The sequence below is a fragment of the Mesitornis unicolor genome, unplaced genomic scaffold, assembly GCF_000695765.1.
Source record: "Mesitornis unicolor isolate BGI_N332 unplaced genomic scaffold, ASM69576v1 scaffold5150, whole genome shotgun sequence".
Classification (NCBI taxonomy): Eukaryota; Metazoa; Chordata; class Aves; order Mesitornithiformes; family Mesitornithidae; genus Mesitornis; species Mesitornis unicolor.
Window position 1 is genome coordinate 433 of NW_010157525.1, and position 25,063 is coordinate 25,495.

At 39.9% G+C, this 25,063-nt stretch overlaps 1 protein-coding gene across 1 annotated transcript in view; it reads right to left on the reverse strand.

Annotated features, from left to right (window-relative positions):
• Positions 1 to 6,058: 6,058 nt before the first annotated feature.
• The window catches only part of LOC104537476 (BRCA1-associated RING domain protein 1-like), a gene marked incomplete at its 3' end in the record, with an annotated part of 31,336 nt that continues 12,331 nt past the window's right edge, over positions 6,059 to 25,063 (reverse strand). The window contains exons 5-9 of the mRNA XM_010180374.1: positions 17,384 to 17,464; positions 16,505 to 16,677; positions 8,951 to 9,059; positions 7,148 to 7,277; positions 6,059 to 6,151 (exon numbers count right to left, since the gene is read on the reverse strand). Of these exons, the coding sequence (XP_010178676.1) occupies positions 6,059 to 6,151; positions 7,148 to 7,277; positions 8,951 to 9,059; positions 16,505 to 16,677; positions 17,384 to 17,464 (586 nt within the window). The remainder of the gene's footprint in view (positions 6,152 to 7,147; positions 7,278 to 8,950; positions 9,060 to 16,504; positions 16,678 to 17,383; positions 17,465 to 25,063) is intronic.

Here is a 25,063-nt window from a genome sequence, read left to right on the forward strand (position 1 = left end):
AAGCCTCTTAAAGAGCCGATTTCATACTTGCAATTTTGTACATATAAACAAGATCATTTGCATCGAGTTCTAGCAAAAAACCAAGCCCGCATTAAAGTCCCTAGAAAATGTTGCAGAAAAACATTTTAGCATAATACAGCTGCATTTCAGTTTGATGCCACCGTATTTGGCACGGAGAATACTGCTCATCTTTTCCCCTCATTAGCAAGATCAGTAAAGCATCGCTACTTACACTGCTCCTTATTACTTCACTGAACAGCTGCCCCTACCTTCTCACCTTCCAGTACATATGGAGCAAGCAGGTTAAAAGGGTGCCCACTCTAACAGTATCATTAATTGACTTTTGATACAACTGGAAATAAAGAAACCATTATTTGCAAGATTTAAGTTCAGAGCCCTATAATCCTTACTCATGTAAGTCTTACTGATTTATAATGAAACTAACTGCATCAGCAAAAGCAATTTAAACAGGATGAAGTACAAAAAAAAAAGTGGTTGCCAAGAACAAGTTGTAATCACCCACAGATACCCAGGGGTAGCTCTCAGTAACTCAATTAGCCTTAGTGGAGTTTTGTTGGATTTGCATTAATAAAGCAAAAGAGCAGAGGTTAGTCCCAAAAATCTTAGAACAGCTAAAAGTAATTTTGAAATACACAATAGCAACAAAGAAGAGAAGATACTACACATCTGAGATCTGGTAGAGATTGCAAGTGAAACTTCCTCAGCTCACTCTGCACTGGGTTTTAAGATTTACATGCAGATTGAGTTAAGCTTGATATTATTTTCCTAGGAAACCTGGACTGAGAGAAAACCTTAGGGGAATTTGGCATGGCTAGCTTCAATTTGCTTTCATAAACAGCTTTACTGGTCTCTGCTACAGCACAAGGAAAAAAATTATGTCTCTTATACGCTTATAAAGTAACTTTAGAATTGCAGATTTTCCTGGAGCGACACAGAGATCTCATTTGGTGAAACAAGAGCAGCCCATTTTTCCACCACACGGAAATGCCACAAGATGGATCTACTTAAGAATGGGAGTTAACAAGTTGATCCAGGTGATATTTATTAAACATGATGGACCAGATGCTTAGAAGTACTTAAACATTTACTTCATGTAAATGCCCAAGCATCCTGCCTCCTTCAAGAAACTTCTATTTGCCACAGATGTTTTCAAGACTGATCAAAGTGACTGGACACAGCCATTCCTAAGGTGCAAGAGGTCAGATTAAATTTCAATGGAAGTACTCATCCTCTCGCTCTGGATCCAGTCACATGCTTTTAAATTACTGAGGCAATATTCCCCATCCATTTCCTTATAATGGGCATGCTCAGTGCAATGTTTTCTTCATCCCAAAAGTTAATCAGAACAAAAGGACTCTAAATAGGAAAAACTGAACATCTGGATGACAGAACAGAGACAACAGTGAAAATATGGTTTCCTTTTCCTCTAAACCTTATTTCAAACCAGCCCACTTCTCAGTTCTGCAGACAAACACTACATGGAAGACATCCTTGCCTCCATTTTCTCCTCTGCAAACCCCAGCAGCTTCAGTCTAAACTTGTGCTGACACCAAAGGAAATCTGTTTCGATCCTCCTTTCCAGAACGTGCAGGCACTGTTGGGAGTGCAAAAGTGTAGACCCTGTGAAACATTCCCCTTTGCTCTACATTGAGCACAAGAACATGCACATTAGATATTTCTACAACCTGCCACAAAGCTGCAATTCCTTTTGCAGGAGGCAGCTGAAGTAAGTCTCCAACTGCAAAAAAAAAAGTGAAACTCCAGTGATTGTAACTTTTGAGCTGTTTGACGGAGAGAGGGCTTTGCTGAGTATCAGCCTGTTATCTAAAAGATGTCTATGTACAGACACAGTCCAGCCTGAGAAGCAGGCAGCTCAAACAGCTTTGCACTTCCCCTGTCTAATAGTGTAAACAAGGATGGACATATTGCTCCGAGACATTGAGAAATGTGTTTTTGTATTGAAATGTCAGTCATGCAATCCATTAGCTCTTCCAGTCAACTCCCAGTTGTTCTGAGTCCTTACAGGGAAAGCAGGGAGCGGGTTGCATTCTTTTAGATGATCGGAGCTGAATCATTGCTGCTGGTGCAGGTAAACAAAGTGAAGGAATAAGCAATCAGATGCTTATGATTCCACCATATACCTCACTGTGAAGACTGACACAAGCTTTCTTCAATGCATATTCTTACCGAGCTAATTTTTCATTCCCTGCTTTAACAGATGACAATCAGTTGAACAAAAAACAAAGCTGAAAAGCTGCTAAAGACTTCTGCTGGTTTTAATTACACTATTCTATGCTCTACAAAAACTGTAGAGGAAATAGAGTGGCACTTGAATCTTTGTCTCATCCTACTTGCAGGAGGATAATGATATGCTACTTTGTACCCTATTACCATCCCAGAAATAATGTAGGCAATAAAATAATGAAACCAATGAAAGATATGGCCAAGGGCAAGGAGCACAGTGACAACAGTGTCTCAATTGAATTCTGTGCTGCTTTGAAAGTGGATATATTGCTGACAGTGTATTATATACAGAACATAAAAAAACTGCAACTGGTGAGGTGAAATTTTTCTTCTGTGAAGTTCTAATATTGCTCAGTGGTGACATCTTTTCAACCTCATCTTCTACCTGAAGACAACAGGGAACGCCAAAATTGAAGATACATATTTAAATCTTGGCTAATACATAGAGGACTTACATTTAGCTCAAACTTTGCTGGTAAATTCCACATTGCCTCTCTGCTGATGCTACTGGATGCTATATCTGTATGTTCAGACACGTGTAAACAGAAGCACCATAGAATTATACAAGAGAAGGAAATTGCTTTTTATAAGAGAAATGCAGCTTGAAAGCCCGCTATAATGAAGAGTTAACATAAGACATACACTCTTAAATGAAATACTGGTTTTTCCAAGCATGCGATGTTTTTTAAAAAAGCGGTATAATTATGTGTAGGCTATAAATAAGACTTCTTTCTAAAAAGCCAAATGCAGCTTACCTTGTATTAAAAAAAAATGAATTCAAATACTCAGTAACGCACAGTCAGCATTTCATTAAGTGCTACACTGAGCTTTGTTTTTTCAAATATTTCAGTGAAGTTTTTGAACATGAATTGCTTTTAAGTGAATGGTTTGGAATACTGAACTATAAGCAGCTCTTTCATTTTATTTGCAGTGGCTTTGACAGGAGCAAGCCAGAATATGCACACACTTTTCAAAGTTTATTTGCATCCCATTTAAGAAAACTTATCCAAATAGAAGTCAAAAAGCCACAATAAACAAACAGAGAAATTATGGAAAAGAAAAGCAAAGACCTCTTTTTCCTAGACAAATGTTCCATCAGCAGGAGTCCCATTATTTGTTATAACAGTCTTTAACTTGTAATGACTCTGAAGAAGACTAATAATAGACTGGTGGGAACAGATGGAGTGGTGCTGTTAATTATAGGCACTTAGCTGCATCAGACCCCATGAGTTATTACTAACATTTCCCACTAGGGAGGAGAATCACTCGCTTTTAAGTAGTATGTTGCTTACTAAGCTGGGAGCATTAGCAGTCACGATTGTACTAATCAGTACTAACAACACAATAAAACTCATCTGCAAATAAAAAAATAAAAAGAATATTCGCTGAATACCCCCCCACACAATTTCATTTATTTTTTCTTTTGCAATCACTTCTGTATATAAAAAGATCTTCCACTAAGATTTAAACTCAGGTCTCACTAATTAAATCTACACTCAGCTGAAGAAAGCTATAGACCTTTACTGGCAACATTAGTTTTCCAAGCATCTGACTAGCAAGAAGATAAAATGAAGTAAAGCATAATGACCCTAGCACATATGATGGAAGGTATGCAGACCTCCTGAACAGCCCAAGAGTCACACAGAATCATTCGGTTGGAAAAGACCTCTGAGATCATCACGTCCAACCGTTCCTGTCTACCCCCTAAACCATATCCCTAAGTACCTTATCTACCCGCTCTTTAAACACATCCAGGGATGGTGACTCCACCACCTCCCTGGGCAGCCTGTGCCAGCTTCTGACGACCCTCTCAGTAAACAACTTCCTCCTTATCTCTAACCTGAACCTCCCTTGGCACAGCTTGGTGCCGTTTCCCCTTGTTCTATCCCCCATCACCTGGGAGAAGAGACCAGCACCCACCTCTCTACAAGCTCCCTTGAGGTAGTTGTAGGTGGTGATGAGGTCTCCCCTCAGCCTTCTCTTCTCCAGGCTAAACAAGCCCAGTTCCCTCAGCCGCTCCTCATCAGGCTTGTTCTCCAGAGCCCTCACCATCCTTGTGGCTCTTCTCTGAACATGCTCCAGAATCTCAACATCCTTCTTCTAGTGAGGGGCCCAGAACTGAACACAGCACTTGAGGTGCTGCCTCACCAGTGCCAAGTACAGGGGGATGATCACCTCCCTGGAAAGAGGAAAGAAAGAACCTGCATATGAAAGAACCTGCAAAGTGATTCACCACAGACAAAGACTACTCAGTCAAACGGTACAGGTGTATCATTCCAGAGCATCTGCACACACCCTTTCCAATTACACAACCCTAACATCGCTTCTTGGCCTTCCGAGTTTCCTGCTGCATCCCTACCTCTAAACAGGACACCATCTCCCTTCTGCTTACTGACAAAGTGTCTGGAGGTTATTAAACCCACCTGCCTGCTTAAGCATAAACAGCATTTCTCCGTGTTACATATTCAATGAGGGGCTACTGCTATTTGTAAGAATCACAGCACAGACAAGAGTCTTTCCCTTTTGTAAATGTTTCTAAGGCCATGAACAGAAGCTACTGTAGGTATTGCAGGAAACGTTTTTGAAGGAACACTAATTCAACAGGCCCTTTAAAAAAAAGCACGGGACAAGTCCACTGACTATCTGGAAGCCAAATGAGCACTCTGAAAAACAGTTCAATGTTCAAAGAGTCTGATGATGCACTTTATTTGAAAAACTACTATGCATCTTTTGAAGCTTTAAGCAGTGCCTTCATAAATATTAGTGACTGGAAAATTTAGACCATTAAAGAATCCTTATATTCTGATGTTTAGTCACACAGTAGACAACTGGAATGCAATTTGCCTAGGAGTTTTCCATGGATAATTAACTCAATTGTTGTGTACTTATTAGCTAAAAGGACTTAGCCATAAAGGTCAAGGGGAAGATGATGGCTTCTACAACTACTGTGAAAACAGATACTAAGAAATATCTTCGAAAGAATGAATAAAAAGCAGAATTTGGGGTGTAAGGCCACATAACAGCTGTACAGCAGAGCATGCACTGTACAAAAACCAATTACACCTTGCATGAAAGATGACAGAAGAACAACAACTTTCATGCTAAGGGGACACTGCAAGTCGTTTTTCCTTGGAAGTTACTCTTTTAGTTGAAGAGCACTCCAGTCTGCAGGGCTCCTTTGTACAGAAATGGGTATCAAAAGTTACATATGTATTTGATCTGCCCGAGCCTGTGATTGCACAAGGCCTGGCAAATTCCTCAACAAACACAACTTTACTGCAAGTACAAACAGGGGTGATGATCAGCTGACAGCATAACTTTGGTTAGAAGTTGTACCTCGCAACAGATTTCAGCCTTTACGTAAATGGGCAACAACTTTTCTTCCTACAGGCCTTGATCATATATCCCAAGCAAGCAAACATTTCTTATCAGTTTCTATGGAAGCTGCTTAGAAGAAATCCAAGAAATTCATAAATTCTTTCCTCCTGTCCCAGGATATTTTCCACAGTCTTCCAAATCATTCTTAACGTAGCAATGAACAAACTCTCTCTCCACTGATACTTTGGGTATGAGCTACCCAGTACATCTAATAATGACATGCACACATTTGCCAAGGAAGCAGTAGTTGTATTTCAATCTCTTGTCATTCAGAAGACTAAAACCCAAACCCCTCACACTTCATGTTAAGCTAGTATTGATATTAGGGCAGTTGTTGAAAAAGAAATGTTTTCTGGGATCCAATTTATCATTTCTGGTTAAAAAGCCCAAAGAATCCCATGTATTTAATACTTACAGTCAAACTTGAGGACCCAACATCCGGTCAGAACAGCCATCATGCATTTGACAGTACTTGGCATTGGAACATCAGGGATAACAAGGTGAGTGACTAGGAGAAAGATTACATCAGTAGAACTAAAAGCACAAAATCAGAACCATGTCTGGCTGGAAAGCAATCAATCATCATTTAAAGAATAATCAGAGTATAAACATTTATCAACTACTCTTTCCAGCACAGTTATGTGATTTTTGAGACCAAGATACAAGTAAGTAGAAGCACTACTAAAAATGTGGGTTTCAACATATACTTGCTGTGAAAAAGGGAAGTCATGTTTTTATAGTTCTCAGCTAACACAAATCTTCAAAGGAGGCTTTATTTTCTTTTCTTTTCAATCCTTTTATAGTTATATTTAACTGTGACAGAAATCTTCCTATGGGATCTCACTGCTTTAACACAACGCTAACAGAACTCCACTCACAATTCTGGAGTAGTAAGCAGGGTGTGAAAGATGGTAGGGGAAAATTTCCTCAGCATTTCTTTCACAAGCAGGAGCAGCAGCACTACTAATAGGAGGGGTTAAGATAATATTCCTTTTTGGGTGTTGTGGGGGGAATGACAAATAAGTCCCCCAAGTCCCATAATTTGACTCCAACATCTTAATAAAGAACAAAATTGGAAGGAAGGTAGCGTGTGAGAAGAAGTTTGTTAACTTTTAGTCAGTGGCAGGTCCTTTCTAAAGGCACCATCTAAAACTCCTGAAAGAGAATTCTTACAGGATGCCTCATATGAGCAGGGACACTGAAGTTGGCAAAAGAAATGTGAAGAGAAGAGGTCTTTGAGGAGGACTTAGAGAGATTTTAAATAACAGAACTGTCACACTGTGGCTCCTCTAGAAGTCCCCTGCCTCAGTAACCAGGCAGGCTTTATATGCGTTTACACGCAACAACATCATCATTATTCTACTAGGGCTATAATTCAGGGATTTCAGAAACTGCACTTACTGAGAATGATAAAGAAACTTGTTGCAGCTAGTATCTTAAAGGATGAAGTGCAGAATTGTAATTACTTATACAGGGATGGAGACAATTCAACAAGACTACATACCTTTGCTACTAAATTCCGTACACCTTCGAGCCTTCAGAACTGTTGCTAGTTTGTTCAGCAATTTCTGTTGCTCCAAACTGAGACTGCTTCCCAGTATACCAAGAGGTCCATCTCTTGGCTTGCTGGGGATCTGTGCCTGCGTGAACAGGAAATCCTACAATAAGCCGAATGTTTGAGAACATAAAGCAACTAACTTGTTTGGCAGCTTTATTTAGTAAGAATAAACATTTTGAAAAACAGTGCATGGCAAGCTTAGTGGACAGGATCCATAAATAAATCTCTATATAACAAACCAACTCTAGAGGAAAAAAGCTTGCCATTAGAGGGACTTAATTTAGCAAGGTACCAAAACAGCCCGTGAATCAGTTTTTCTCTTTCAAGACACTGTGAGCACACTCATAGCTGGTTGAACATTGTCTAAGCAGCCTTGCTGACTGCAGTGTTGAAGGAAAAAAAGAAAAGTTCCCAATAAAGTAGTAAAGCTGCCTACTTTTAGTGAAGTATTACCAACAGATATGCTACCAATATGTTGAGTTACCTATATAATTAACATTTGCCTTTCCTTTTACTAAGAAGTCCCTAATACATTGCCCTGTAAGTAATGAATGCTTAAGTTTTTTTAATGTGGATACTACTAATGCAAAGTAAGAGGAGATGCTCGCTCAAGTTTTACGCTGACAAGGCTGTAATACTTAAGCTCCTGGATCTTCGTAAGTACTCCCAGATTCCATAGCACAGACAGGCTGCCCAGAGAGGTTGTGGAGTCTCCTTCTCTGCAGACATTCAAAACCCGCCTGGCTGTGTTCCTGTGTGACCTGGTCTGGTGATCCTGCTCTGGCAGGGGCTGGACTGGATGAGCTTTCGAGGTCCCTTCCAACTCCTAACATTCTGTGGTACCTTTGAGATCCAGTTACCCTAAAGCCTCAGGCTTTAGATCAAGTCATCCATATGAGCTGGTAACCGTCCATTGGCACACACTCATCCCAAAGCAAATATGCAAGTACCAAGTGTTTTGTTTGCGACAGAAGAGCTGTATCCTACAGTTGCCACAGGTGGGAGGAACAGTCATATCCTTGCCAATTTAGCTGCCACGGTTTACTTTTGGCCTCTTATTACTTCAATGAGGAGGGATCATAACAGGCTGTATACCCTGGGGTAGATTGGGAATGCTTGTATCAGCCAGGTCAGTTTAATCATCATTCATTAAGAAGCACAAAGCATCTCATAATGCAGTAACTTGTTAAGTCTGAATAACCTGATTCTGGCTGCAAGTCCTGAGAAGTCTTTGGGAAAAAGAGGAGAAAAAAAACCAAAAAAACCCCAACCCCTCAAAACAACCTTCCAAAAACTGTTTTCTACTGCTGAGCTGACATCTGCATCATGCACAAAGGACAATACTGGAACAGCCTTTTAAAGGCACACAAAAAGCACCTGGAGCCAAGACTGCAACTTCTTTCAGCCAGTTTGGCAAGTAGAACAAATTTAAATATGCAGAAAACCAATAACGATAGCAAAGTTCAATCAACACTATTTCAGGAATAACAGTGTTCATTCTCCTATAATAAAGCCATATTCCAGCATCCTTTGTTTTCCCAGATAAAGCTATGATAATACAGAATAATATTAGGAAAGTGTCCTGCATACATTCTGGAAATACTGTCCAAGTTAGTTTATCAACTAATTTTAAATCTCCCTATAAAACCAGGTGACCTACTGTACTTGGGTCTAAGCCTTCAATACTTACAGGATGAACTTATGTCTTTTTAAAAAGCAAAAAAAAACAAAAAACCCACACACACTTACCTCAGAGGGTTGGTTAAATGAAAATGAATCATTCTTCACTGGCAACTTTAGCAGAGACTTCATCTTTTCACTTTCTGCATAGTCCACAGGCCGCAGACCAAATATATTACTGGCAAAACAAGCACAGATGGGTTTAAGTAAATAAAATGTGGCTTGATTCTTAATTAACTGGGCACATTAGCTCGGTAGCTTTCCCTCCCACTTTCTTATTAATATGTAATTTCAGCTAAAAACCACAAAGCTTCAAGTAAGCATTGCATCCAAGACAGATGGATACTGAATTACAAGCTGCTGCACTCAGCTGAGGAGTAAGGGATGTTCAGAGCAGCATGCTCAGTTAAATAAACCACAGTCCTTGTTAAACTGTTTGAAGATGCACTTTGGCATCATTCATAAGACACCAAAATTTCAGCTTGAATCTTTTGTTACAGTCATATAACCAAGAAATGTATTTTTGGCTTACTCCTTTGTCATGAAAGATGTCAGAAGACTCTACATACCGTGTTAAATACTGAAGCTTGATGTGGTTATGCTTTTCTGGGTAAAGCTATCTGCTTCCTACTTGGGAACTGTGACTCCCTCACACTTCCAAAGTTTGAGTCTGCATCTCATTTTCCCCTCAGTGTGCTGTTCCACAGTAGAGGAAAGCTTAAAACCGCAGAGCAGGTATAACTGCCATTAACAAACAATCCTCTGCTAGCACTCTTGGGAAATAATTCTGCTTGCTTAGCCCTTTGCGAGAATAATGGGTATTCCAGCTGATCCTCTTCTCCCCACCTCATGTAGCTCTGGCTCTCAAAAGGTATAATAAGAGCTCATTATGAAGGGGAAGGTCCAAGACCAACAACAAAGCCTTGACTCGGTATCTAAAATCCAGTGAGCTCAGTCAAACGATGAAACACCTAAAGAGGTCAAAAGAACACTGCATCTTCGATGCATTGTCTCTTAGTTAGCCACACATTCCTGTGCAGAGTAGGAACCTAGGAAACTTTACAGGAAATTCCACAGAAGGCCATAACCCAATCCAGACCAAAGAGATGCTCAAACCATTAAGTCTTCACTCTGACTGAAGTGGTGGGCTTTGGGCAGTGCAAAGCTGAAAGATGCCTCTGACCTTAGCACCTTTCTGTGCTCGTGGCAGAACACTGCTCACTAACATAGCCTCTTGGGAAAACAACAATCCACAAGAAACGCACGCTAAAGATTCAGGGATGGCATTTTACAATTCCTAATTTTACAATATTACCTACCCCAAGCTCTTCCGTGTTACTAACGAGGGAAGAGCTAGCATAATACGAATTCTGCAGACTAAAAGATAATTGGTTAAATCTCAGCCCAGTCCTGGGAGTTGCAGCCCATTAAATATTGTCATGCTGTTCCTGCTTTGTCATGCATCATCAGGGTAGCTCTTGCCCTTTCTTTAAATAAGGGCCATATTCAACTCAAACTGCTGCAGGACAGGTTCCTTTGAACAATGCATCCAGAGAGGGGGAAAAAAATAATTAAGTATTAGCACATACACTGAAATCACCTGTAGACTAGATGGGTGACCTTTTCTGGTTAACTATGCAAGGGGAGGAAATCACTGCACATCAGTAGCAGTGGTTTGGGAGTGTCTCCTCTGCAAGTCACAGCAAGATCTTTGACTGTTGGAAAAAACCTCATGAACATTAAGATAAATATATAGGCCACCATTGTTAAGTATAGAACATATTTTTGCCAATTAAATTGTACAAATAAGAGCTCCAGCTACCACCTTCGTATTCACTTAAAAATGCATCCCCTCTGTTTTTAAGATAATTTCAGTTGCTCCTTACCAGCGCGGTGCAAAATGCTATCCTGTCATTATGCAGCACAGAAGAATTAGTATCGATTCATAGGGTGTTAAGTTGGCGTGGTTAAAGTAAAATGTGACCAACTTGGGAGCTCAGGTATGAATAAAAACAAACACCAACCCAGGGAATGGTTTTAATAGTTCTGAATATTTGCAACAAAGCAGCTTGCTAAGCTTAAGTGAAAAGAAGTAACTGAAACAGGAGAAAAGAGGGTTTACAAAGTAAACAACTAAGACAAGGATCACATCCAGACAACAAATTTCAAGTATGTTACTGTTTTAATTTACACATCCTTTTCAAAGAAGGATGGAAACCAGATTTGTTCTTTTTTCTTAAGTACCCACTAACCATCCAAAAACTAAATAACCACGATCAGAAAGAGACCACGTCCATGTCTCTGTTGGGCTGGTACAGTTACCAGCGCAGTTACTCAAGGAACTGTTTTTAATATATTAGGAATGTATATTATTTTGAAGGATCAAGAATCAGGTCTGTGCAGCTACAAGAACACCAGTAAGGTGCAGGAATGGGAAATGGAAGTTTTTGGTAAGTGTGCTCTAATCTGTCTTTATACACCCAAGCTGAACAAGAGAAACCTTCCACCTTGAGTAAAAAATGAGTTTTGATCCAGTTTGCAAAACAAAATTATGTGAGACATGCACATTAGACCCACACACACACACAGTATTTTTAGAAAAATCAATAACTACGTTTCTGTAGTTATTCTGTAGTTAGAACTACCTACTATAGGTGTGGGTTTGCTGAGAACGGGCCTAGTGCTTAACAGGACAAGTTCCATGCATAGAGGGAAGACAGACACTTGCTTCTGCAAGAGAGAAGAAAGCTCTCTGGTGCTTAAGCTAGAATACAAGGCCTCTAAAGCATACTTCTTTCTACCAGAGTGTAAGCGAGCTTTCCATAAGTTGATTTAAAACATTGAAGCGTCAGATGTATCCTTTGATGCAAACAGTTTCCCATTAGTCAGTCATCAAGGTACTGAATAGTCAGTAGAGGGCTCTTACAGCCAGAACAAATCCCAATCAAAGAGTAAGATGTCTGTGCTGAGAACAAAGATTAGCCCAATGAAGAGCAACTCAATGTAATCTGCTGAGTACGACTTTACATGAGATGACAGATGATATCTTAAGGACTGACAGATCAAAGGACTTCTTATGAAAAGCTTTAGAAATGGGATACAGTGTATGGTGCAATACTGCTGAAGTCTTAGGTATGGAGACAACAGAGGTTACTGCCGTAGTCAAAAAGAAACTTAACAGCTACCTTCCTAATGTTTCAGTAAAGTTTCAGGAAATAAGCAGCCAGAGGAGAGAACATAAAGAGGGAAACAGCCCTGTAAGTTCCTTAGAAACCCCAAACTTTCACTGCTTCTGATACAAGCAAACAATTACTATATAATACTTTGTAATCAGGAGGCTTAAGTTGCTCTATTTTGACCCCAGAAGTTATTTCCTGTTCCACAGTTGAGCATAACCTAAATATTACTCCAGCCCCACAAGAGAGCTCAATACTGAACAGAAGTTCCCCGACCAGGTCAGAGTGCACTAATTCCCATGTGGAAATCTGACCAGCTGGGGCTCTCCAGTCAGCACCTCTATTTTGAGAGTTCAGCAAAGAGAAATCTTTTTTGAACCTGGCAGAAGAAAGTCATTTTAATCTGAATAACCAGAAAGACCATCTTCGAAATCCAAACAAGGCCAGGGTTTTAATTAACCTGCTGTCAGCGGGAAGTTAAGCACGCTGTCTTGCACTTAGAAAGTAAGTCCTGCACTATCTTGACTTAGAAAAAGCAGATAAAATTATGTCAGTATCATGGGTCTAATGCTTCCTGGAATTAACTGCAGGTTATAACAGTTTCTGCCCCTATGCCATTCATAATTGAGGACCACGGTCTATCTCTAAGTATTGCCACAGGCTTGTTCAGAATCAGACTCACAACTACTCAAAAACAGCGAACGCTGAAAAAATAGGGCAACACAACAATTTTTACTAATGCTAAACTTATTGTGCATGAAGAACTGGCAAGATAGCCCATTTGAGTGAAAGCATTAAGGAAGTAGTGTGAAATTGCAAATGCGCAGATCTAATTTTTCAAGTCACTTGGCTTGCTGTGAAGCAGGGAAAAAAGACAGAATTCAAGAGAGTGAGGACATGAAAAAAAGAGCTATAAAAGTATAAATTAGCTATGTGTAGGAGATTAACTTAAAAAAATTAACTAGACCAGCAGGACAATTAATAGGTCCACTGGTCCATATAATATTTTTCATTTGTAGTTCATATCTTTCCCAGCCAGTGAAAACTTCAAATGGCAAATGAAGTGCCACAACTATTAAGTCTTACAGATTTGAAAAAAAATTTGTGCTAAGGAATACTGAAATCCCAGGACTGCTTCCTGGCATAAGTAGCAGTCCTCACCTGTATTCCCTTGGTTGAAAAGATACATAGCTGCTTCATATTACTTCTTAATGCACTACATACTAACATGCAATGAGAAAAAGTAGACTGAAAGACACTTGGAATGAGATGGTCATGCTAGGACTGTGAACCTGAATCTAAATCTGAAGTTGTGAAGTCTCAGCTCTCTGATGGCTAGGATTTATGCTAACATCTGTGCGCCCCATGAATTGAGGTCCCTTAGAAAGCGGCTGTGTTTGCTCCCAGCTATATCTTACATCCCTCTACAGATCAGTGCATATTACCTGCCTTTGGGCCTGCAGTCAGTAAATATTGCATATCTTTAAAAAAATATTTCACCTTGCACAATTGAGTATCATACTATGTTTCCAAACTACTGCTCTAAGCAGGCTACTCCACACAAGCTCTGTTTTCATTCCAGTAGATTAACTCTCCTACACACGAGGGACATTAAGACACAAAACTGAGTTAATTCCACAGTCAAAACAGCAGCAACACATCAGTCACTTTTGGGATGTTTCATGCTATATATTTCAGTGTCCCAGGTAACACTTAAATACATTTATCATGTTCACTTTTTACTTAGCCTAGCTAAAAGGAAAAGACTAAGTAACCACAGTGTACTAAGCAAACTTTCCTCCCTGTGCCTGTGAGGTAATGAAGAATCACTTTAATATGCCAGGACAAAGAGGGCTCTCTCCTGGGCCGAAAGTTAGTAGTTCATTGAGAGTCTGAAGAACCCACAAAAGGACTAGGAAGAGTTTCAGACACATACAAAATGCCAACTAAAATTAGACAAATTTATCAGTTTGGCAAACTTGGGTTGGTACAGTGTTAGCTCACACACTGCACACCTCTAAAGTTAGGAATATACCTGAGGAATGCCTTAAAGAAAATAAAACCTTTCAGAAGAGATACAAGTTCTACTCATCGCCGGTCAATTTCTGCTTTAAAGATCCTAGAGTACTGTGGTGTAGGTAAGCAGATCCTGTATTAAACACAGAGAGGCCAATTATAACTAATCATACTGAAAAGACAACTATAATTGCAGCACCTTAAGTGACAACCTTGTTCTTGCCTCCTGTTTTTAAAACTGATCTGCAGATCTCTGGGATCTAGGAAAAGAGTTACTGAAGAAACACAAGCTTCTTGTGAGATGTGACTTCATTATAAGGGTACCTGCACCCACTAGAAAAAAAAACCCTTCTACATTAAAGAAGGTTCAAATCCACTTACCTACACAACTCCAACCACTGTTTGATTAGAAGTACAATTACCAGAGGTGCTGGCAGAAAAAACCCTGTAAGATTTGCAAAGTCATGATCCAGGAAAAAAATCATGGCACAGGATTCACTGCTGGAAGCTAGCACGGCACAGGGAAGAAGGGAAGGACAAGACACTCTCAGAAGTCCCAGACATACTGTTCTTGCTTCTATGTGTCTTGGTACTGCTTAGAAGAGGACAGTAACATCTCACTACTCAAGCCTGAACACTTGGTTTGTACATCCCCTTTCCCTATGTCTTTAATATTCTAATGTAAAAATAAGGCAAAAAACTCCCCAGCTTTTCCATTATCAATGCAATAGCAACATGCACAGTAACATTTCAGCAAGCCTGCAGAAGATTTTTTCCAGGGCAAGTGTAAAGGACTGGATTTTTGCCAAAGCACCTGTGGTTCCTTTTGCCAGGCAAATGAAACTAAGAGTCCAAGTACTGTGGAGATTAAGTCAAGAACAGTGCATACTCAGAAGTGTGTTAGAAGCTACTTTTGATAGAGACACTCCAAGAGGGAGCTAGATGCAGAGCTGTGACATATCCTATGTCACTGTTTTAATATACAGCTGAACATTACCCATATTCAGTGAAAAGCTAAGCCAGAGTTTCAGGTTTACATGAATCTCTCCTTCCATAATTAAAAAGCTTCTCTTTCAATAGGAAGTCACATTTGCTCAAGTAGAATGAACTGAAAGAGGTTCTGTTTCATCTCAGTTTGCATGAACACATGTGGCAGAGACCAAGGCTAATAAAAGACCTGAAGAGTTCACTGTTGGCATTTGGAGTCTCTGCAGCGCAAGTCTTTCAGTGCTTAAGTCTTGTCAAAACCCTGCATCAAAGCTGCTATGTTTTCAAATACCAGGCAGACAAGTGATAAGTGTCATACAACCAGTCCCCAATACTCAAGTGGCTTGAAAAAAATTAGTTTCTGAAGCTGTCAGCTTTCAAGGTGCAATGTGCAATGTGCTGGTCTTTGTTTTTCAAGAACAAAGTGAAGATGAACAATTGATCCTTGTTTTACTTTTTCACGCTAAGGTTCTACGGGTTTGTTTTGTTGTTTGGTTTTGTCTTGTTTTTAAACTCCAGTATATTCAAGATTATAACTGTTTTTGAAAACCCCATGCTTTTCCACAGAGTACCTTAATTCTGTAAGCTTCAAGAGTGAATGCTGAGAGCTGAGGTGATTAAGCTGAACTTGCTTATGCTTATGTGGCTGACAGGAAATTCATGTCATGCAAGACTTCATCCTATTGTGTTTCTATATACACACACACCTATGGGACAACACGCATTGGACTCAAATTTTATACACCCAGGCCCTGGCACAACAGCAATATTACAATACTTAAAGCCACATTTAGCATCTGAAATACTAATAACTAACAGGGTTACTCAGAGACTAACAGATACTTTAACACCTCCTATATACAAATGCCAAAGTCTCCAGGAGACATAACTGTATAGAAGATTCACAAATATTTCTAAGCTTTTTTAATTTATTTAATTAAAAAGGATTAGTGCTTTGATCCAGAACAGGAAAAACCCAAATGTCAGCCTATGTCTATGTCATTTGTGAAGGTAGAACAGACCAGACTGAAACACCTTCTGCTGGCAAGTAGCACAGTGTAAGAGACAAAACACAGCTGTAGCAGTTCAAAACTCATTTAGCCCAGCATCTTAGATGTGACAGTAACTATAACGAGATGCCAACACAAAACCATAAGAACAGGGTAAGCGTATCTTGTTACTTTCCTAATACAGCTTCCAATACTACAGCCATCTATGACTCAGACGTCCTCGGAAAAGCTTAGGACAAAGTAAAATAGAAAGGAAAGACCTACCTAGAAGAGGGGAACAATGAGTATAGCAGAACACACATTTAACACCCACTCCCTCACTTCAAATAAATCACATTTATTACTAGCTTTGCTTCATATTTACTTAACATACACCCTGGAAGTTGTAGCTGTAGCTAAAGCCACAGTTCAGACAACATCCCACATCTACTTACACTGCGTCATGGGAGGCACCATGCAAAAGCAGCAGCTCAACAATGCTCACATGCCCATTCTTGGCAGCGTCATGAAGCGGTGAGTCGTTCTGATACCCCGCAGTATTCACCAACGCCTTGTATTGCAGCAAGAGCTCCACTACTTCTTTGTGTCCATGATTACATGCCTCGTGCTAGTTGGGCAAATCCGTAAGTAGTAAAGAGAAGAAACTCAAGTGAAACAGAATTCAGAGGAAGGACATCAGTTAACACATTCGTTTTCAAACACCTCTCAGTAGATGGTTGTGGAAGACGATGCAAGGATAATGCATCACGTTCCTGGCATGAATTAACCTTGGAACCTAGCACGAGCAAAAAGCACAGAGAAGAACTGAACAAAGGCCAATTGTGTGCCAATTAGACCACAGGGAACAAAGCCTCCCAGATTACAGGCTCTGTCAGGGGTATTCTTCAGGAGAGGAGAAAGTTATGGTCGAAAAGAACCTTTTGTTTATTTTCTGTAACTCAAGTGAGCAATTTTTTTCATTCAACTACTTGATATGCTTCCAAAACACTGAGGACATTAAGAACCCATAAAACATACACATTGCCTGCAACTGATAGTTTTCTAATTATCACAGTTATATTTTCTGCATTTGCAGAATCGCAAGCTGATAGATTTCTTGGCATGCCCTACCCCAGCAAAGGAGAGTTGGATTTGGCCACGTCAGCAGTTGCTAATAGATTATTTTAAACTTGTATATCCATCACTTCTTCACTTTGTGTAATTCTTTGTCACCTAAACGCAGATAAAGGGAACTGAAATATGGGAGAGGAAAGGAGGGATGAAATAAAATCTGATTAGAAGACAGATGACAGAAGAAAGTCTTCAAGACTCACCAGCGGCGTCCAGCCAGCATTATCTTTGACATTAGGATCTGCCCCATTTTTCAGCAGCTGTTCGACAGTTGCTAAGTCACCCTACATAGGAAAAAAACCATAGTTATTAAAAAGTAATGAAAAGGATACACAAAGACAAGAAAAATTTTAAGAGATGCAGAATTATAAATGCAGCTGCAACAGAAGTGTGATGATACAAGGCTTTCATTTAGATATTATCAGGATAACAAAAAACCCAGCTGGTTTGGAGGCCACAGTTTATCATTCATTTAGAAGCACCAACACATTTTACACAAACATATATTAAAAAAAGAGCACATAACAGACTTAACTCAGAATAAATGGACAAGTTTGTGCTGATCGCTCTCTGTTCACTAGAGTCAACTGCAAGGATTAAAATCAGAAATATTTATTCTGAATTTCTTTGTCCTTCAGACTGCATTTTTTTTTTCAAAATAATCTACGTAACTGGCTAAAAACATGCACAGGTGAAATAGATTAATAAGCCTGACAAGCTTGTGTAAGTTGTTTCCCACAAGTCAAAAGGGAGTTTTATTTTACATTGTAATTACTACTCATGTCGAATTTCACTGACACTTCCTCTGATAGTTAATTCTAACAAAACAGTTTGCATTTGCTTTTTGGAAGAACACGGTTCTTTATCCAGTTTTCATTGTAAGCAAGGAAATGTGTGTGGAAATGGGTGAAAACTGATGCAGATTATGGGAAGAGGAAAGAGGCTGAGTAAAGACAAGACACTGCAAAGCAAGCAGCGGTTTTGATATTCTTAAGAGACAAGTATAAGAGCAACAGTTGTAATAAGATTGGAGCAGATACAGATGCAGCTATAAATAGGCAAGGAGAAACCTCCTGCAGAAACTGAGGCAAGGAAATCTCTGCAGTGCAGGTCTTCTTAAAAGCAGGTGAGAAAAGTAACCCAAAGGGACTGAAAACAGACAGACTGTCCCCTTCTCCTTTCACAGCACTGCCTGCACCCCAGTACATGAGTACGGAAACCTTTCATGCAATGTCAGCCAGTTCCCACTTCTGGCATCTGTTATTAAGGAGCAGCGATAGCAAAGGTCTGCACTACTGGAAGAGGTACCACAAATTCTTTGCAAAGGTTTTGCTGTAAGGCCAGGAACTGTCAGGAGACCTCATCACCACCTACAACTACCTCAAGGGAGCTTGGAGAGAGGTGGGTGCTGGTCTCTTCTCCCAGGTGATGGGGGATAGAACAAGGGGAAACGGCACCAAGCTGTGCCAAGGGAGGTTCAGGTTAGAGATAAGGAGGAAGTTCTTTACTGAGAGGGTCGTCAGAAGCTGGAACAGGCTGCCCAGGGAGGTGGTGGAGTCACCATCCCTGGATGTGTTTAAAGAGCGGGTAGATGAGGTACTTAAGGATATGGTTTAGGGGATAGACAGGAGCGGTGGGACGTGATGATCTCAGAGGTCTTTTCCAACCGAGCGATTCTGTGATTCTCCAGAGCTGTTGTCATGCCAGCAACAGAGCCAGCCTGTCCTGCACCTCTCAGCATCAGGTACCACCTCTCATGCCAAAAAACAAAAAATATTTACCCACACTGTTACAGATGAGGAGCAGTTACACACCATTTCTCAGCTGACAGGGTAACAAGGAAGGAACAGACTGCCAAGTGTCAGATAATTATCAAAACTACCCAAATAATGCAAGTTTTTTTAAAGGCTGAACTAGCCTAGCAGGCCTCAAGTTTCTGCATGGCTTGCCACCAATGGTCCAATTCTTTTCATTTTAGGTTTTGGGTGGTTTGACATTATGTTTTGTTGGGTTTTGCTTTTCGGATCCACCTCCAACCAAGCATTTAAAGAAGACTACTAACCCATCCCCTAGAGCACGGTACTGTGATCCACAGTGAAGAGACTAATACATAGACTGGTATCTAGCTCTTGTCCTTGGCCAAACTTGCAACACATAAATATTAGGACCTGGAGGGGGAAAGAGAGGTTTAATCCACCATATACAGAAAGTTATGTGCCCTTAAGTAGTGGTAAGTCAAGGAATTCCTAACTGTTACTCCACAGTGTACCTTAGAAAAGGTGAGAGAATGTTAAATTAAGCTTTAAAATCCAACAAAAATAAATGTAATCCTTTTTTCTGATAAAAAGGAATGCTTTAGAAAAACAAAATAGCTTTAATCTTTACTCTTTAGTTAGACAAAAATGTTAAGACAGACTATGTTAAGACAGACTCTGCTCAGTAGAAATAAATCCAGCAAACAACAACTGGAAACTCAAAATTCAGCAAAAAATAAAAAAATGCTGAGAATCACTGGCTTCACAACAGTCAAACAAATTAACATAGCAGAGCTAAATCTCATGCACCACATTCACAAGCTAGATGTCCCAGCAAAATGTTACCTTTCGAAGCAATTAAAGAATATGCTGCTGTTAGAATGCTTTATGGTTGCAAGGTAACAGACAAGCATCAGATGTGAAGAGTTATTCAGAGGCAACTAACACAGTGCTCAGCACAAGATCATCTTCTACAAAGATCCAGTTATTTATAATGAGCAAGATCTGAGCTTATCATTTAAAGTTAAGTTTGCAAACATGTACAGCAAGGGTTTGACATTTCAAGAGCACTCCTCTAAAGCTGTAAGCATAGCTAGTAATTTGTGTGGGCATTAGGTAGTATCACAGCTTTTAGGAACAGTTATGTGAACACTGATTTGTAAAACACTGCTGCAGTTCTATCAAAGGAGACGTTGCTGGTGTGGGCAATGGTACTGACAACATCCACAGACAGAGATCCAGGTCTACGTCAAAATTAGAAAACTGGTGTTTTGCTGTTTACAGAAGACAAATACTGTTATCATCTCAGCTTCAAATGGAACCTGCTCCCTGCAGCCAGCAATGAGAGTGACAGAAAGGGAGGGGAAGCTGTCACCAAGCACAATGACTAGATGGGTGCTGTCAGTCAGAATTACAAGAGATACGTTAACAAAATTGTTCCTAGCTATGAGAATATGCCTTTTGTCCCCTCAGAGGCTCTTCAGCCAGTTATCATATTGTGATTATTTAGTTAATAAAAGCAGAAGACTAAATGTCAAGAAGCAGATCCTTAGCAGCTGTGTTATCCTGCAAGCTGGACCAGCATCACCTGACAGTGATCCAAAAGTAAGAAAAGTGCAGTTAACATCGACCAGTTCTATCAAGGTTCATTGAATTACTCACATTTAAAAGTTAATCAATGTTTTGCACAGCTCTAAACAAGAAATAGTAAGAATCTAGTAGGGGCAAGCCCCAGCCACAAATATCTACGTATCGTGTCTTTCCTCTACAAGTAAGAGAGCAGAAGAGACTACACCTGTTAGCATGGAATTACTAATTGAAACATGTTTCACAGAGTTGTGCTTTGACTGATACTGAAGCTGACTTCGTATATTTACTCCCTTGAGTCTACTTGATCTAGCAAAGCCAGCATAAAATCACCAGTTCCAAATACAGTCATAACCATACCAGATGACACGAGGAGGGGCCCTCTCAGCTTGTCTTAGCAGTCTGTAGCAACAGCAGAGTGGAAACGTAACTGAAGACACTACTTGTTCAGAAGCAGAGAACAGGACAAACAGCAGGTAGAAGAACACTAACATTAACAATTCACAGGGAAGTGTTTATTCTCAAATCTCATTATCAATGAAGGATTACAACCAGCTTCTGGATAGGCAGAAACTGCCGCAGAATGTAAAATTATCCATTTGGCAGAAACAAAACAAAGGACATTTTAAACTCATAACAAAGCTTATGTATAGTGACAACACAATAAGGCAACAGGGTTGCTCTTCCTTTGTATCAGCTTAAGGGAGCTCTGAAAACCACAGAAGCAAGAAAAGCATTGGGGCCATCTGTTGGCAGATGTAGAAGACAGCATTAACTTACACAGAGAAGGGCATTTACAAGGCTTTGCAAATGCTTCCCTCCCACTGAGAATTTAGCTCCTGCCGATGCAGCTGGCATAAGCCCAGAAAATCACTCTCAGTTGGCTTACACAAGGTTTTTTCTTCCTCCCCCCCCCCCACAACTCAGCTGCATCACGATGTTAATGCAGATAGATGGTTAAGAACACATTTAAATTTAAAGTCAATGGAAGAGCCTTCTACCAGTTCAAAAAAGACAGACCTCAAAAAATTAGGGCATACATGAAGATGAAGCTAAAAAAAAAACTGTACCACATCAACCAAACAATTGTCCCTTTATCTGCAAAGGTAACCAAGTAACTTCAATGTTTAGGTCAGAAAAAATGAACAAAAAATTCTTTCAAATCCAAGTACACTTGTTTAAGTTATGGCAAAGGAGAGGAAAATGAGGTTATTTACAACTCATGATAAGTGGTCAGAGGGCAAAAATGAATTACAGAGTGCTTATAATAATACTGGACACTCCAAACAACTCTTTGCAGGAACCAGCAAGTCTCTCGCCTCAAATTTCTCTAACCTAACCCAGCAGACCATTTATTAACTAACAAGCATTCAAGTAGTTACACTTTACCTTTAACAAAAAGAAAACATGCAAGCAGCTCAATCCACCTCAGAAACAAGAGAAGTAGCAACTGAGCATTATCGAAATATAAATGGCAATTTGTTTCTAAGCTTTCAAATCAGCACTTGGGAAGATGGATTGGTTTGACTTCTGGCCAACTTTCATGTTGCTGAGTTCTGCATTTGAAACCATCACACAGCTTCATAAATAGAAAGCTACCTGCTGGATACTACCCGTAATGAAGGAGGCTGCTTACTATTCCTATACCACTTGGCTTTAACATTAGAGAGTCACACCACACCTTCATAGCAGTCCCAGGTGCTACACTTGGATCTGAGTCATCCTGCTCATTCCTGCCAGCAGGCCTCATTTCTCCAATGAAACGGGTGTCACACAGACAAGTCACCTGCCACACAAAGTCACAAGATCTGGACAAGGACCTTGGACCAACAGATGCACTCATTCACTGTGAAGCAGCTGGTAGAAACGATGCTGGCCATCCGCTGCCTTTTGCTCAGGGGAAGCTGGGAGCATCCAACTGTGCAGCAACACAACTCCCCTCTTGTACCTAAAGGCTCAAGAGGTAAGGCAGGAGGGGAGACGCTCCTCCCGTGGACATGTGTGACTTAACACTCAACCACAAGACATACACAGCCAGTACCAAAACCAGGGAACTGCACAGTTGACTAGGTCAGACAACCAAAAAAATATATCTAAAAGGTATTCTGATATTGGCCACCACATGTTCAGAAACCAAAATCTTCTTTCACTCTTTATGATGTGTCATTAACTGGTAACAAAGCAGTAAAAAGGAAGAACAGGCTCAAAGGCTCGGAAGGAATTATCTAATAGCTGTTACAGTGTTAGGTATAACGAACATGAGTCCAGCACAGCAGGCAAGCCATGGATGAAGCCATTATATAGGCCCCTCATGTCAATTGTCAAAACTGAAGGATCCCTGAACAACAGGTAACCAAAACCAGCCCCAGTGCTCTTTTTCCTCTTTCTTCAGGCTAAGCAGATGCTCTGCATAGATGCAATTTCCTCTTTCCTCAGAAGGACAGCAGTTCCATGCTGAGAACGTCAATGCAGAAGAAACACAGGCACAACCGAAACCTGAAATACCGTACCAAGAGACTATGAGATTTTTCTGTCTGTAATAAAGACTAGTTTGTACTGAGTCAAGTAGTACTGGGCTTTAATTTTAATCGCCACGTAAGATCTAGTCCTGTGAAAAACTTACTATTTTACTGGAAAATAAAAATCGTATGTGGAAGGGCTGTTGACTGGGCAATTTCCCACCAGTTTAGAACTTCAGGAGTGCGACAGGTCATGCTTTGTATTTTAACTAGTTGGAAGTTTTCTCTGTCGCAACTACGGAGGAAGATAAATACAACTGCTGTTTGCTATAGTAAGAGCTGCATTTATTTTAATTTATTAGTGTAACTCAGCATGAAGTTCATCCACACTAGAACCTTTCTTGACAGCCATTTCGACTTCAGTAAGTTTATAACTAGTAGTAGTAAGCAGGGACAATCTCTCAGAATCATTTGAAACAGCACACTACACTTAATTTTAATGCCTGATAATGTTACTATCTCTTTTAAATAAGAAAACGAGGAGAACTCAATTAGCTTTAATTAAATTCAGGGTATTAGGCCCTAACAGCTAATGAAAATAATACAGATTTATTTTTATAATTAATTAAGTCTCAGAAAATTAGACTTTATTTCTCTTTGGGGGCAGGGTGGCAGCTACAAGTTTGTTTTCCATTACACACATGGAAAAACATTACTGGCTGTGGAAAGAACAAGAAAATAAAAGAAGTCACATGTAAAACAAAAGAGATGGAAGAAAATAAATACTTCTTCCAGAAACAGAAAGAATGGCAGGGCTGCTCTGAAGAAAACACAATGTGAATATACATGCAATATAAACCCTTGTATTTTCAAGATCAGCTGCTTTGAGAAAACACATTTATCAGTTCCAAAGCAGGGTTCCTACAACTTAGAAGAGTGATCTAGAAATATACAGGTCATACGTATATGAACGTTCTGTGATTCTGTGATTCTGTGATACGGAAGATACTTGCTTTCAAAAAACATGTTTTCTTGCAATCAATCATTACTATTTCTTGATCACTGCATTATCAAAACCCATAAGCAAGAACCATCCTCACATCATCCTGGTTTGAGCAACTTAATCACCTTTGACGTGGACTAGTACATGTGTCTACATTTACAGGCTACCAGGGGATGCAGCACCTTCTTAGGAATGCCATAATATACTCATGATTAAGCTATATAGCAAGGAAAAAAGACCACCACAAATGAAAGGAGTTAATCTGCATAACCTCCTTCTGCAGATGAGGAGCTGAGGTTCAGAGACAGTAAAACAACTCAGAGTTGCACTGGAAGTTCAGTAGCTGGAAACAAAGACACACGCAAGTAAACTAAGACCGTAACCAACAGACCGTCCTCTTTGCCTTATTTTAGCTACGTTTAAGAGAGTGGTAACTTTGAGATCACCTTGAAGCTCTAACAAGTTAAACAAGCCTTTACTAATGAGTACTTCAACACAAAAGAAATTTATTAAAACCACAGCAGAACTAATGAGGAACAGAAGTAACTTCCCATCTTAGGTCAATAATAATCAATGTTAAAAGATGACATCAAAACAAATTCACACACAGGACTGGGAAAAAAGCATTTGTGTGTCTGCCCACTCCACTGCCTACACTACAGCTGAAACAGCCCTATCCCTTTCTCAGAGGGGGCTGTACCAATGTCAAAAAGCAGTGCCAGCCACGTGCCAAGCTTGGATAATAAAAACTTGCTTATTCTTTTTGCCTCTAGGATGAGCTGCTTAATTCTTATTCATTTATCTTCAAAATGCTTTTCAATAAAAACCCCCTTATTGGCACATTACTGTTTACTCCAACTCTCACAGCAAGCAACAGAGATGCTCTGTTTTCTTAGATTAAATACCTGCGATCCAAAGAAGCAGAAGACACATTGCTGGAAACCATAGCTGTGTGAAAATTTGTCAAGGTAGATCAGTTTTTTTAGAACCAGTCAGTCATGACATTATTCTTTACAAATTCCCAGAAAATCATGGAAGGATAATTTGTAAACAGTGCTTTAATCAAGAAGCTGCATTTTG